The 16053-nt window shown below is 39.7% G+C and overlaps 1 protein-coding gene across 2 annotated transcripts in view; it reads right to left on the bottom strand.

Moving 5' to 3' along the window:
- The window catches only part of LOC105195292, a 264833-nt gene that overhangs the window by 234026 nt on the left and 14754 nt on the right, over nt 1-16053 (bottom strand). The window contains exon 2 of one of the 2 annotated variants that reach the window (XM_026131018.2): nt 4802-5004. In XM_026131018.2, coding sequence (XP_025986803.2) covers nt 4802-4978 — 177 coding nt within the window. In that variant the 5' untranslated portion in view covers nt 4979-5004. Of the gene's footprint in view, nt 1-4801; nt 5008-16053 lie in introns of both variants that reach the window. The other variant, XM_011160664.3, reaches the window with a different exon arrangement.

Raw genomic sequence — 16053 nt, forward strand, 5'->3', positions numbered from 1 at the left:
GCTTTAGATTATTACAATGATATCGACGAACGACACAAGTTCATGAAATTTAAAATCCTCGTTAGCTAAGCCGGGAAATGTTTGCACGCGATATCGAGAATGTCCTCGAAGAGGATTTACATTTTTATTTCCCGATACTACAAGCTCGTTTTTGTTGATGGGGATTACCGCCGATCAACGATAGCACGTGTAGCGAAAATTAACAAAAAAATTGCGCGCCGACAACGGGGAGGATTTCGCGTCTTCTCTTTTTTAGCTTTGATTTTACGCGTTTTACGATTATACGCTGAATATTTCGCAAATGTTTAATTGACTCGCTTATTTTAAAAGCGGCGCAGGTTTAATTTTTAAAAAACGTTATAAATTTCAGTGAAATGTAAGTATAATCTGCACGGAACGCACGGATTTTAGAACGATTTAAAAAAAAAATCCCAATCTTATGCTTTAATTTTTAAAAAGTAACAAATAATATATAGCATGTAAACCTGATAACTAAATTGAATGTTTTAGTAAAAAAATGTTTTAGTTTTCGCGCACATTTAGCAAAATTTTCGCGCACATTTAGCAAAATTTTCAAAAATGTCCATACATCTTCAAAACGAGCATCTCAATGGGATCGTATCTAAAAACCGTCGTATCCGCCAGGATTTATTTTACTATTCGCGAAGATCGACCTCACATGTACGTCTATTACATCTGGCGAATGGTATCGTACGATTTCCCGGCTCGTAGACGGGAGGAAAGACCGGTGAATCGTGAACATCATTTGTGGAATATTGAAGTACAATCTGGTGGATTGCATTCTTTGTAACATTCGATCCTCAACAGCGAGACTAGAAATACGAAAGCGGGAGAGAAAATCGAAGACCAGTGGAGATCTCAAAAGCAGATAATGTTACGTGGCACGAAATAGGCTTTGAACTTACTCGCGTTTTACCGATATCGCATTTGTTATCAGAAATACAATATTTTTTTTTCTCGAGAGAGCGAAAAAAAGAGAGAAAGAGAGGAGATAAGTACACAAATATTAACATTCAATTTGTTATGCTGCACACACGTTGTACTTTTGTTTAATTATTTCCTTACGGCGCAACGTAGCGGAGGAATCCTTTGATCTCGATTGCACGTTAATTAAAAATTTTTAATAAACCTTTCGTATCTGCTTTCAGAAACTTGATATTAGATAATTTCAATTCGTATCAGTAATTTCACAGTGCGCTTGATCTCGCGAGTTTTTAGATGTAATATCCTGAAAATGAAGTAACGTGTACGAAATGCATACGTTCGACGCTGCTACAAGCGAGCAAATAAATCAAGAGTGCTTCATTGAGGTAAAACATAATTCCATGTATACGCAAGAAATATCCAGGCATTATTGTGTCGATTCGCTATTCAACGTCTTTCCGTTCTCTCTCTGTCTCTCTCTCTCTCTCTCTCTCCTCTTTCTGTTTCTCTCTATCACTCTAGCGAGATCTCGTTTCCAACGGAGAATACCGATAGGCGAATCCACAGCAGTATCGAGGATTCTAGAGAAAATGATGTATCCTCAGATTCAGCAAACAAGCTCCTGTCTCATTGGTATCGACAGAAGGATGCGGCAAACGCGTTCCGCTCGCGATCGATTGTGTCGAGGATGTTCGTGCACTTAATCGTTGTTGATAGAAGTTACTGTAATTATGCAGCGTTGATTGAATTCTACATTATGCGCGTGAATTAATTCACAGCTTTCGATACATTATTAAAATGTAAATGTTAAATACAAACTAAGTCTTTATTTAGACTCTTGCGAATAAATTAAATTAATCAATGTCACTGCTTATATACGTAAATACGTAAAAGAGCTATTTTGAAGATTGCCCTTGTTTTAAAAATAAAAATATAAATCACATCCTTTTTTAAGATTAGAAAAATATAAATCACATTTTTAATAAGAGTTATTAATATTAATTTTATGTTTGTTAGTTTGGTCTGATCATAGCATGGTCATTTCTACTTATGTCCAAGTTGATCTGATTAACGGCTGTTTCTACTTACATCTCATATCGTCTGATCATAACGCAGTCCTTACTACTTATGAAATGCGTACAAGTGTTGAAAAGATTGATTAAATTTGCAGACAAATTTGTAAAATTAAAATAAAAACTACATTTTTTTAAAGAAAACTTCAAAAAAATTTAATTATATATGTAGTTTTTATTTTAATAATCGTTTAACTGTCTGCAAATTTAATTCAAATTTTCAACACTTGTATGCCTTTGAATTAAATTTTCAGACAGTTATACAATTACTATAATAATTAGATTAAATTAAAAAAATTTTTTTTTTGAAAAATTTAGTTTTTAATTTAGTAATTATAGCTAATGCAAATTTAATAGAAATGCGTACAAGTGTTAAAAATTTAAGTGTTAAATTTGCAGACAGCTGTACAATTAGTAAAATAGACTAAATTAAAAAAAAATTTTTTTTCTTAATTTAGTCTTTATTTTAATAATCGTACACCTATCTGGAAATTTAATTTTTAAATTTTCGACACTTACACAAGTTTTATAAGTAGTAAAGACAGCGTTATGAACAAACATAAGATGTAAGTAGAAACGGCCATAACCAAACCGCCCTGAGGAATAAGTAGAAATGATCGGGCTATGATCAGACCAAACGGGATATAAAATTAATACTGATATTAAACGTACCTCTACAAGATGCTCCCGGGTTTTCTTGCATTTTTTAAAATACACAATTTTATACAATGCTATAAAAAGTTATCTTATTTTTTTTGTACACTTGTTATTATCGATCTGATCGCGTTACTTAGACGCGATACTATCAACGCCACATGAAAGTCTATTCAACGAACTGCAGTCTCACTTCTCTTTAATGAATTCTAAATAAAGATATCATCTTGCTGACAGCTTATTGCGGGCAAATGATGAATTCGTGCCTCATTCACAGCAACGCGAATTCCATTTAATTCGGTTTAATACAATCTCAAGTCATGGTTTAATTATAAATCGATATAATAAATTTATTGTGCTTCAATATCTTAAAATAACCAGTACTATTCTTCAAATTAAAAATAAGAAAAAGAAAAGATTATAACAGAGATCCAAACAAAAGTCTGTGCTAGAAAATATCTCAGGAATACAGTCCCTTTTTCCTGATATCAATCTCGTTCTCTCTCTCTCTCTCTCTCTCTCTCTCTCTCTCTCTCTCTCTCTATTTCTGATTACACTTCGCGTATGCAGATTTGGGATTTTTCTTTCATTTTAACCGTAATTTCGCCTCAAGTTCGAGCACGACATTGGTCGTACTATACTTCGTTTCTATTATATATACATCGACATAATCCCTTTCATCAATGCGTGACCGATCCGACTCGGTTATATTCGACGCTGTCATCCATGTAGTAGGAAAGACTATTCATCGAGCTTACTCAGTAACTCGCTTTCCTTTTACCGGCCCCGGGAGGAGATAGCTCCCGGCGGCTGACAGCTTGCACTGGGGAGCTCGCGGCGAAAGATGATGTAGCATCGCGGCAATAGTGGCGGCGGCGGCGAGATGAACTCGCGCCTCGTTTGTACCAGCGCAAGAACGCGGTCTGGATACGCCGCCCGGCACGTTTTGCTGGCCCGCCGACCGGCCAACCAGCCAGTCAGCCCTGGGAAGATGAATTACATCGGGACGTGATGGTGCCGTCTGCTCACGGTCGCGCCGCGCCGATCGGAATCGCGGAAACTTGTGTACAGATCCCGACACGTCGGCAGCTCCCATCCGGCTCTCTCTCTCTTTTTCTCGCTCTCCTTCTTTCGTTCGTCTTATCGAAGACTTGCGTGCACTTGAGCTTTTCGTGTTCCGGTACCGGAGCTGGGACGAACGGGGCGGTGAGAGAGATGGCGAACGGAGAAGATTGATTGCGTCGAATCCCGCGTACAGTCGGTAAAAGAAATCGACGGGCGAGTTTCCGCGCCGCGTTTTAAGGAATCTCACTTGCATCGCGGAACGAGGGGTGAGGGAGTGAGAAGAGGCAAAGCGATGCTTCCGATCTCGAAATAGGGACTCGCGATAAATAGGGATGAACACTTTGCCAGGCTGGCGACAGGGTATCACTTGTTCCATTCCCGACTAATACCTAGTGAGAAAATTCTGCGAGAGCGTTCCAATAACCGAAGCGGAGGAGGCAGAGGAATCGAACTGCGATAATCTCCGCGGCTGTTATTAATGTTTCTCCCGGTGTACTTTCAACGTTACGGCTGAATTATTGCATACTTCTATCGTATTCTTTTTTACTTTAAATCTCTGTACGGCAAACATTACAAAACGCGTAAGGATATTTTTTAATCCTATCTTCACGATTATTTGTGCTAAGTTAAATATTAATTAATGATGAAACTTAATACTGCACACTGAGAGAAAAATTTTTTTAAATGACAAAAATACATTTTATTAAAACCATATATTTTAATATATAACTTTGCACTTTTACATTTAATGATTTTACAAATAAACTAATAATATTATTGAATTCTTAGATTAAAAAAATCTCATTATCTTAAAAAAACAACACACACATTAATCTAACAATAAATATATTTTCTAGAACTGCAAGAAAAAATTACTTTGATTAAAAATTTCTTCATTTTATTTACATAAATATTTCAATTGAGAAATTTTCAACTTGATTGCAAGTGAGTAAGCGATTAGAACGCACCGAGTGAATAATATTTTCGTGTTAAATAAAACTTTGTTAAAATATTTTTCTCTCAGTGTAGTCAACAAGCGAATGTATGTAGATTAAAGGACGTACCTCGACTTTCACGCCGGGCCGTGGAAAAATCTGGGTCCTCTGGTTGCTGTCCGGCAGATATCGGAAGAACTCGTGATCATCCTTGTACCATTTAACCGAGTAGAGGTTGCTCCCGCTCAGTATTTGCCACTCGCACCTCAATTCGATCGAAGAACCCACCTCGGCCTCTTTTGGCATCTTGAACTCCACTCTGATGTCGCTGCCTACTGAAACACAAACGTATCTACTTATAGCATCCACCAAGTAGGCAGCGCACTACACGCGAAATCTCGATCGAGGGAAACGAAGAACGTGAAATTTAATTCAATATCACGATGAAATATAAATTGCACAGAAAAAAACGATTTTATTACAGCATCTAAAAATTTAGCTAGATACATATCAGAAAATACTTTTATGTTCAGTCATCAAAGTAATTATGTAGGACGTTTAAGTATGATAATACTGTTGCAAATATACTAGTTTTAACATTGTAGCAATTAATTGTAAGTCAAACATTCGATACAATTGTTTAAATGGTTCAACACAATTATTTTCATATCTATTTCAGTAAAATTGTTCTTTCTCTAAGGAAAATATACGGTTTTGCTAAAGTACTTAAAAATTTAGCTAGATACAAATCTGAAAATAACTTTGTTAGACCATCAGAATAATTACAATGAACGTTCGAGCATGATGAGCAATGCTACAAAAAGTTTTGACATTCTATTATTCTGGCAACCAATTTGAACGTTCTATATAATTATTTTGATGATCTAACAAAATTTTCAGATCGGTATCCAGCTAAATATACAGATTAACGAAACCATCCCTTCCGTGTACATTAATTAACAATATGCAAATGAATTTTTGCAAGTATTATACGTAAGAGGCAAAAAATCAGTCGAGAAATTAAGCATAAAAAATTACTTCCTTATCCGAGATATTAAACTTTAAATTAGATAAAATCGTGCCGACGCTCCGTTGCATTATTCGGCTATCCAATTTTAATGTGATTAATTTCTTTCCGTGCAGACGAATTTTACGTGAGTCAAAGCTTATAAAACAATTTAGCATTAACAAATCTTTTAACAGACCTTTTGCTTCTAGACTCCTCTCTCTTTTTCGTTTTAACAATTTTTGCAGAGCATTATGCACTTTCATGATATACGGATTACTTAATTGGGAACGCGACGAGTAGTCCAGTTTTCACGAATATTCTATTCCTGAGCTCGTTATAATTCTTGATCACGAATAGGGCTGCCGATCCCGCGCGGCGGGCAGTTTGCGCCATTTTCGGGATTCCATTTCGTTAATCCACGGACGCGCACGAGAGAGGCGACGTTTGGAATTCGCAGTCGCTTCGCAATTACCACCCGCGTGTGTCAGCCGAGGGCGCAGGCACGGATGGTAAAAGGATGGCGTATGTTAAGCGCGAGAATAAATACGCGGTTACCGGAAGGGTCAGACGGGGTCGAGGTAAACGTCGCTGTGAGTTTCGTGCACGATCCCGGAAGTTCCCTCCGAAACTCGAAACGAATGCACTTCGCTGTGCATACATAGATAGTAAAATTTGTATTTGTAGTTATTGCGATATTGCGGAATAGCATTTCCCGACCGAATCAAAACTTTCTGATTAAACTTGAAAAGTGAGAAGAGTGTAATATAATTACAGGTGATATCGGCTGTAAAAAAAAGAAGTAATAAATAATTAAATGTAATACGTAATAAAAGAGGGGAGACACGCGGATCACGTAACATGTCCAAAATTTACGAGATATTCTCCAGGATGTAATTATCCCATCTGGTAACGCATAATGAATCATTTTTAAATAACATTATTTGAGAGAACATTGCATATTTATGTGAATAATATCACATCATTCCTCTTATTTCATTCATGCCGTAATAATCACAAAGTGTCATCGTTACCAATAATCATTATCGAAAATTTAGTCCCAGTCGCTTGTAAATTATAATGAACTATTAGGACAATACGGTGAATTAGTTTTGGCCGTACGAAAACGTTGATCGTGCGCGGTGAGAAAATTTGCTTTGCGCAGAAACGCCAACGACCGCATGTATATTAATTCTAGCGGATGACTTATAATACGACAGGGTTAATTTGGAGAATTTAGTGGAGAACGCGTGGGAAAACGAGGCGCGGCGGTCACGGGGCGTGTTAGGTTTACTCGTAAGTGTGGTGGCCGTTGTCGTTAGAGGTTCATCGAGCGGAATGCCGACAGAGCCTCGCTTGTTCTCCGCATTTGCTCCTTCGGTCGGCATCCGCAATTTATAGTCAGCGATTTAATGACACACGAGTTTCGGCTTGCAAATTGAGATCTTGAAGAGCGGATAGGCTCTCGCGTGCCATGTCGCGGTGAAGTAGAGAATATTAGGCCATTTGTAAAATAAAGTAAATATCACAATACTTTGAAATGTTATTTGATACACAGTAGAAAACATTTTGTATTTATGTTAAAGCCGGTTCTCGTTGATATTTTTGTGTTAAATTTTTAACATATCCAAGTGTCACTTTAACATAATGAGATTATGTTATTTGAGCATTTTGTGTTAAATTGATATTTAATATTTCTTAGCGTTAAAATAACACCATTTATGAATAAACAACATAAAAATAATGTAGTTTTGAAACATGAAGTTCAAGATAAATGAATAAAATGTATTTCAATATGTTATAAAGTTAATTTTACTGAAGAAATATGTTTCCAAATTTCCTTTGTCAAAGTTCTACATTTTTTGTGTTAATTTTTCACGTAATATTTATGTAACTTTTTAACATATCTACCTTGTGTTGAATTAACACAAAAGATGAACATGTTAGAAAGTAACATAAATATTATGTAAACAATTCGACACAATTTGGAAACAATACGGAAACATACTTCTTCAATAAATTAACATTTATAATATGTTAACACGTACACTTTATATTCGTTTATCTTAGACTTTATGGTTTAAGGTAACATTGTTTTTACATTATTTATTTATTTGATCTCAAATTACGTTATTTTAACGAAGAAACGTTAAATATTAATTCAACATTTAAAAAGTTCAAATAACATAATCACATTGTGCTAAATTAACACTTGGATACGTTAAAAATTTAACACAACAATTTCAACAAGGACTAGTCATACAAAGTGTTTTTACTGTGTTTCAGCGCCACTTTAGACGACCAGCGGAGCTTCGCGTTAGAATATTCTGGAATATTCTCCGCAAACAATTATTCAATTATTTCATATTATTATTCCTATACATAAATATGTTCTTATATAACATACCTCATATTATGTACAGGAATCTATTTACATTCATAGAAATAAATTTAGAATATTAATGGTATTCTGAATATTGTTACGTACAAAGCTACAATCCCAATTGAATAAAACACTTTTATTTATTTCCATTAAGAAAGCTTCAAATATAATAGATTAATTTGTAATTTAGTATTGCAAATTGTAATTAGTATTTTATAAGGATTTGGGTTTTGGTGAGAGCTCATCTCCAGTTCGATACAGTTGCATATGTATCGAACTCGCAATATATACGGAATGGCATACTGACGGGACTGGCCTAACCGTCAGTGTCAATCGCAGCTGCTTCTGGCGACGCGGTTTGCGCGTTTCGCGACGCGTTTTCGAACGCGTCTATCCATCGGCGCGCTTTCTGTCTCCTCCCCCTCAATATCTCTCATCCGCACGTCGTCAATTCCCGTCGTTACAACGACCGAGTCGTTAACTTGCCAATGGAGTTTGACGTCTCCTAGCTGAGACTGCATCGCGAACGTTTCCGTGCCATTTATCAACGGCATCTGGCGCATTGAAAATTGTTTCGCTGCTCTGCGACGGGACAGGCGAAAAGGAAGGCGCCCGAAAGTGTAGGTGTGGCGCCATCGATTTTAGTTACGATACGTTTCAATCAAGGAGAATTTTAATCGCGCGCACAATGCACGCGTCTCGTCGCTGCGAAATGAAAACTTGAGCGATATAATCTGGATTATAAGCTCCTACATCGATCTCTTCTGAAGCAAGAATCAATTTAATTCTCAACCTGATTTCGTTTCAAATTTCCACTTGCATTTAATCGTAAATATTTTATCTTCGTAAAAATTCCAGCACTGTTCACCTCGTACCGTCGGACGTAATCTTTTCTTTTCAAATTATTTTCATGCCATAGTTCAATATACAGTTAATATTTAACTAAAATAGCCGAATAACATAGCAGTCATGCGTTAAATTTACGCATATGTTCATTACTTAACACAAAAACCTTAACCAGCAGATTTTTTCACAAGAGTACACAAATTTTCCAACAGCGAAAAATTAATTAAATGTAGTTACTTCTTAACCGTACGTCTTACGTTAAAATGACAAATTTCGACGCACACATGGAAACTAAAACTAAAACTACATCTTTATTTAAATTACATCTTTTAATATTCAGTAGCGAAGAGAATACTCGTCGACGGTCTTTAACATATTAAGCTAAGAATACGTTTAAGCTATTTGAAATTTATTGAGAGGTAACGTAAGGAGAAAGGGAGGGTGGCACTTTTTATGATCGTACTTTGCGGAAATATTCCGCGGTCGCGAAAATGAAGTCGACAGAAGAGGAAGCTGCGAGACAAAAGCGCTTCCTTAAAATGCGCTCTCCCGAGCAACGATAGAGCCGGCTATCCGCGTTCTCAGCGTCGCGCAGTTCCCCATAAATCCCATCCTTTCCCTCTGCTATTCGTTACTTCTCCACGACAAAGACAGCACATTACGCAAAGGAATTTGTCCAATTGTCTCGATCAAAGTCGCTCTCGCGAGTCGCCTCATATTGCCGTCGGGTTCCCGTCTGCATTCTGGACGACAACGGCGGGAATATTTCTTGCTCATCGCGAACGTTAAAGCTAAGTCTTTCAAACTGTACGCGAGGTCTCTCGAGCGTTTCCTTTTCGAGTGTCTGATCTCTTGCCGGATTCCATTCAAGTCATGCAAGACTCCTCTCGCGAATTGAAATCGAATGCCACGGCTACCTTTTCGCCTTTTGCGAAAGGACCCTCGTCTCGCGTCCGTTTTCCGTATTCGCATGAAATTTATCTCTAAACAAGGCATACAGATTCTGCCACGAATGTCTAGATTTGCGATTTCTCATCCGCGAGGTAAAAATATTGCGCCAAATCAAAAGCAAGTTTGCCGATGCGAACTTTTCTTCCTTCTCGCTCAGCAAAGCGGAATAATATTTCTGACAGGAGAAGCGTTTCTGTGCACTTCGCTTCATCGTTTTATCCACGCCCGAGCAAGTGATGCTCTGATTTTCGAAACCGTGGCCGCGTATACACGCGAACAAGATGTATCTCGATAAACTTATTCATTTCATTAAATATTCAGGCGCGCTATACATTGCATTTGGACGAGTGCCTTGTAATGCATTTTACATCAAATATTCTTTCTTAAAGATGTACCCATGTACATACACAGTCTTTACAAAATACAATAAAATTGGAAATGTGTTAATACTTATACTTTAAATAAACTACGTATGTATACAAAAGTTGTGTGAATGACATACGATTTTTATTTACTAACACATTTTTGTAATTTATTTACTTTATTTGTTTTAGATAAAAATGGCAAAAATCTTAATTTTTATAAATAAAAGTACTTTAAGTATCCAAGATGATTTATGTAAAGTTTGATTACGATTCTGAGCTCAGTGGTACCATAAATAAATTTTGATTCCTATAATAACTGATGTGTTATTTTTCGCAAACAAATCCTTTATAATTTTTCAGGGAATAAAAGGTTTTAAATGCTTGTTAGCAATTTATTATTAAATTAATCTTTTCTTTAATAACGTGATATTACTATTTTTGATTCAACTTAGAATTGTGTTTAAGTCCAATAATTTATTTGGCACGTTTTCGTGAACTCGAAAAGTTATATAAAATCACACAATACATATCAGCGCGCTAAATTATAACCTGTAATGTATTTTATATTGAATTTTCACATTTCAGTCGATGTGTTCTATTTAAATTTCATTTATTTTTAACTATTGACCTCTGCATCGCAATGAAACTTTATATAAATTATTTTGTGTATTTAAAGTATTTATATTTCAGAAAATCTGATTTTTGCCTTTATTTCTCATTTATATTTCCATAAAAACAATTTTCTATTACTTATTTGTTAAAATAATTTTGGATCCGGGTAGAAAATCACCGCCAAATTTGTTGTATTACTTTTAAATGTAGAACAGTCTGTAATTTTTTTTTATATTTTCATTATTTTAAAAATAAGTGTAATACATCTTTAAATCAATTCAATTAATTTGTGCTATTAGACTTTCTTATGCTATCATATCGTTTGAGTCGATACGATGAAAAAGCTTTAAAAAGGAAAGTGTAAAAAATTTTTAGAGAAAAGCGTTACATTTTAACAGATGAAATCATTAGGTGTGCCAAAGAAAAAAGTTTTTAACCGAGATATTAATAAGAAAATAAAATACGTTTACGAGTCAAGTAGAGCCGAACAGAGTAAGTTAAAATTATGAAAAAGAAAAAAAGTGAAATCCACTTGAATCAAAGTAAAAGCAATTTGCGCACGTTGGGCGCCAATTTGAAAGTTCAACGTTTAATTTCCTATAAACCTACGTAAAATTTTTATTGTTGCTCGGACATTTTAACTAAGCGGCACAACAAATTATATTTCACCGAAGCGTTGGGGTATTCGGAACGCCTTCCGGAAACGTACGCTCACGTACGCGGCGCATAACGAGTCAACGCGCCGGCAACAAATAACAAGCTCATTCGCCTCTCCATCTCTCCGCTCATAATCGCCGCTCGTTAACCGCGCGGCAGAAACCGCCGCGGCAACTCGACTGAAATCCAACGCGGCCCTGATTGCGGGCGCTCGTTTTTCCGATTGCCAGCCGTTGCCCGCAACCAATTTCTGCTCGACGCGTTCGCGCGCGCGCGCGCGAAAGCTCCGAGCACCCTGATTCGGGGAAACGACTTCCGGCCAGCTCACCACCAGTCGAAACCTCATTACCGCTCGAGGATTGCAAGCCCTTTTCCCGAGAGAGGCGGAGGGGCGATTGGATAAATAAAAGCGCTTTACGTGCCTCTCGCGGAGACACACGACGGCCACTTCGGAATGTTTTCCTTTGTCTTCGGATTATGCAAACACGAATTCCCCGTCGTCGTGGCAAGAGAGTCGATGCAGCGGGGCGCGTCGCTCGACTACGGGAAAGGGAAGCCCCCGTAATTTCGTGGAAGAGTTACTCTTTGAAGTGGATGTAAACGTGAATGTCCCTTTTAGGACGGCGCGCGCGCGCGCGCGGAAAAGGCGCCGCCCGGAAAATGTTTTTCCTGCCGTTCCTATTGTAGATTTCGCTCGATTCTATCCCGCTGCACTCGGAGGAATCTTGTTGATTGACCCAGAAATACGGGAAAATCTCTGAGCTATCTCGAAAGAGAGAGAAAGAGAGAGAGACAAAAAGAGATACGAACGTTCGCCGAGCGCGCGCTGCTCACGTAGAACGGAGCTGCGTGACTCCACGGGGATATTTAACAGTCCGCAAAATTTTGATCTCGCTCGTGAATCTCCCGCGCGTGAAACGCTTCGCACATACATCGAGACGCGGCGGCGGCGACGGCGGCGTTATTTCACGGATATTACTTCCGCGACCTGTATATAAGGAAGTAAAGCGCCTTTTACAGGAGTTCGGTTTTACTTTTTCCCCGCTTTGATCGAGCCCGAGGCAATATCGCGACCCGCGGCGCGTGAGAGGAGCGCGGTAGAATAAAGCTGGCCTACTTCTCGTCAACCGGCCAATGAAATATGTAATCCCCTTTCGTGCCCTGCCTCGGTACAAGGGATGAAACTTGTAGTCTTCTCTTTCCCATCGGGATCTTCGCCGTCACCGCCGCCGCCGCCGCCACCGCCACCGCCGTCCCTCACTCGATCCATTAACGATAAAATTCTCCCCCTCCTCTCTTTTTTTTCCTTTTTTGTGTGCGAAGTGCAGCGCCGTGCAACACCGTAAACAGGCTCGGAACGTGGCATGAGCGAACGCGAGACGGAGGCCCTTAGTTGCCCTCGAGGGTTGCATTATCTCAAAGTGCGTTAGTTATTATCCTCCATCGCGCAAACTTGGATCGTAAATGAAGCGCTTGACTCGAACGCGCCGTTGCCGCGAGAAAACGCATCTTTTTAATTCCCCTTCCTTTTCTTTTGAAGTACCCGCGCCGCGGCCGGCCGTGCGCGGCCTCATCTTTCTCCACGCTCTCTGATAAAACCGGTACATAATCAAGTTACACGGCGTTTCTCTCTGGTTAACATAGAAACAAGTAGCGCGCCCGTGTTCTCCATATTTTTTTTTCTTCTTTCTTTTTTCATATAAAAACGGTCGCGCGCGTCTTGTAAACAAATTATTAAGTTACGTAATAAATTCGAGGCAATTTCGGCGAATCGAGTTGTCGTAAAACGACTGAAATATTGCGACGTTCATCCTTCTCGTAATTTATCGCGCGCCCGACACCCTTTCGTCTATTAATTTCCTTTGTTCCCGTTCGCCGCTAAGTGCGCCGCCGCCGCCGCCGGTGCAATAACCGAAGCTCGTAACGTTATATATGTATATATATATATATATATATATATCTTCCGCGGGCTCATAAAAAATTTTTCCAAGAGCACGAGCGTGCACGTGGTATCGTTTGCAGCGAAAAATAAAATCAACGGCGCGTAACGGCCGGCAGGCGTTGAGGTGTCATTAAAAGTACCACTTTAATGAGGAACTAGCCGGGCACACGTAATTAGTAAATCGGATTTACGTAATCCTGTTTGCACCGCGATCGGAAAGAAACAAGGCTCCAGAGGCTCCTTAACGAGATTGCCGCGGAAAAACGCCGATCCGTGGCATTTCCCTTTCTCTCCTCCCGAGATGCACTTTTTCTCCTTTTCCTCTATCTCTTTTTTTTTCGCGATGCAACTTCCTTATATTTTCAGGACACGCGTTCTCGCCAATTAATTTGTTGACGCGGCGGTGGGAAAAAAAGGCGAAAATAGGCAGTCTCTTTGTCGCGCCTCGTTTGCCCTCTGATACTTCACATTTCTTTCTGTTCGCAGAGAGAGAGACAGAGAGAAAGAGAAAAAGCTTTTTCAAGCTGAAAGCTCGCCGGCATGCGGCTTGATAATCGTCGCGACGAGGCCAAAGTCACGACGCGGTTCGCCGTTGGTTTGCATTATGGTTCCCAACCCTTCGCCGGCCACGAGCTGATGACGGTGAGTTTAACCTGTTGTTATTACCGCGCAAAACCGAAAGAGCTTAAGGCGGATTAACCGCCATTTTTATCTCCCGTCTGCCGTGTGGTCAGGTAAGCGATTGTTAATTGCGTCACGCGAATCGCCGTGGAGAGTCCAAAGATGGAAAAACGCAATTTCCGCGCGCAATTATGAGATTTTTATCGCGTCGTCGAGATCGCGATGGTAATTGCGCACAATTTTATACGGCCCTCGCAATTCTGTCGTGATTGACAATCGGGCAATTTGCTATCCCATTTGAGGGCTAAAGTATTTTTAATTCGCTTTATTGCGCGTCCCTCATATCTATCTACTTCTTTCCACACTTTCTTCCCGCATTTCGGTATTTTAATGAATCCTATTATTTCGCCCGATGCTTCGTCGTGAAAAAAAGCTGAAACTGGAAACTACATCATTAGCATATTTGATTAACCGCGGCGCAATATTTCTTCGCCAAAGGATCTCCGCGCGCAAAGATAGAAGCCCGCGAGATCCTCCCAGCGTTAAATCATATTTACGTCGCAACTTTCATTGGCGTTACAGCAGGTCTATGAAAGTTCGACGTAACCTTTATTGGCCACCGAAGTCGGACTGTTTCCGCGAACGTAAAAGGGGGAACTTGTTTCGCCCCCGAGCGAAATTGCGCTTTTGATCTCGCGCTTTCGAGCATGCACCCGACGAATTTTCTTCGGGATAACTCCCTCTCGCGCCTTCGGCCGTCGGAACATACTATTTAAAGTTCATGATTTAATTTCGATAATGTGAAAGTTGACTCGTCCGCCCGATAGCCGGCCGCGCGATCAAAGTTTCTTAAATCCGCCAAGCGACGCGGCAACGTCGGAGTCTCTCGTAATTTCACTCGAGTGGATTTTTAATATCCATACAGCCGGGGCCGATGCGCGAACGAGCGCTCCACGGGAATATCGAATATCGTTTGGCCTGTCAAGATGAAAGATATCAATAGAGTTTCCGCCACAATCGCATCCTGACGCGGAAAATAAAGCGCTCTCTCTCTCTCTCTCTCTCTCTCTGCATTTAGATTGATGTATAGACCCCCGCGCGGAGATCTCGCGGAAATTAAAATAGGATATTGTAAAATTTTTGCGATATCTGAGATGCAACGCGCAGCGGCGCCCACGAATGTCTCTCTGCGGAAATTATTGCGTTATTGCAGAAAAGTATTTAGCTCTTTAATATCGCTTCCCGATCCTTTAATGTATTACATCCGTAAACGCGATTTCACCGTTTACAGAAGGTATATATCCCAGACAAGTAAGAAAATTTAATCTCGAGTCATATTTGCGCGATCTCGTAAGGATTGCATTCCCCCGCGCGTTCCACAGTTTATTATTATTAATGCTCGCAAACACTCCCTTTGCTTTTCCCCGCATATTGCAGACATTTTAAATCATTCCTATCTTTCGGCGATTGAACGAGGCGCGAGAGACGCGCCACTTCGAAACGAACAAACATCGGACCGCGATTAGGTCTTGACGCGTGAAATTTTTAATCAATCCGCGCGTGTGCTTTGCGAAAGAGCTCTCTCAACGGCCGGCCCGTAATCAGCGGTCGCATCAGCGAATGGGGCGGGCGATCCATGAAGTTTTAAGCCTGCCGTATTTACTCTGTCAACGCGGCTCTGAAACGTGCGGTCGACGCGGTCGCATAATTAAAATCTATGCTGTGGGAGGAGGGTCCCTCGTTGCATCAACGCGCGCGAGCAGGCCGCTTATTCTCACGGCTCACGAGAAGCGCAACACGTATACAGAGCGCTCACGGCAAACGGCATGAAACTTTTAGACAAACTTTTTCCCCTACTCGGACTCAATTAACGGGGGCTTTATTTAATATTAAAAGTTACGTGGGGATTTCTACGTGGGTGAAATTAGAAAACTCGGACAATGTGTGTGGACAGATTGCGATGCTTTATCTTCCGGTTAGCGTCAAGTGGACGCCATC

Source organism: Solenopsis invicta, chromosome 5 (genome assembly GCF_016802725.1).
Source record: "Solenopsis invicta isolate M01_SB chromosome 5, UNIL_Sinv_3.0, whole genome shotgun sequence".
In the NCBI taxonomy this organism is placed as follows: domain Eukaryota; kingdom Metazoa; phylum Arthropoda; class Insecta; order Hymenoptera; family Formicidae; genus Solenopsis; species Solenopsis invicta.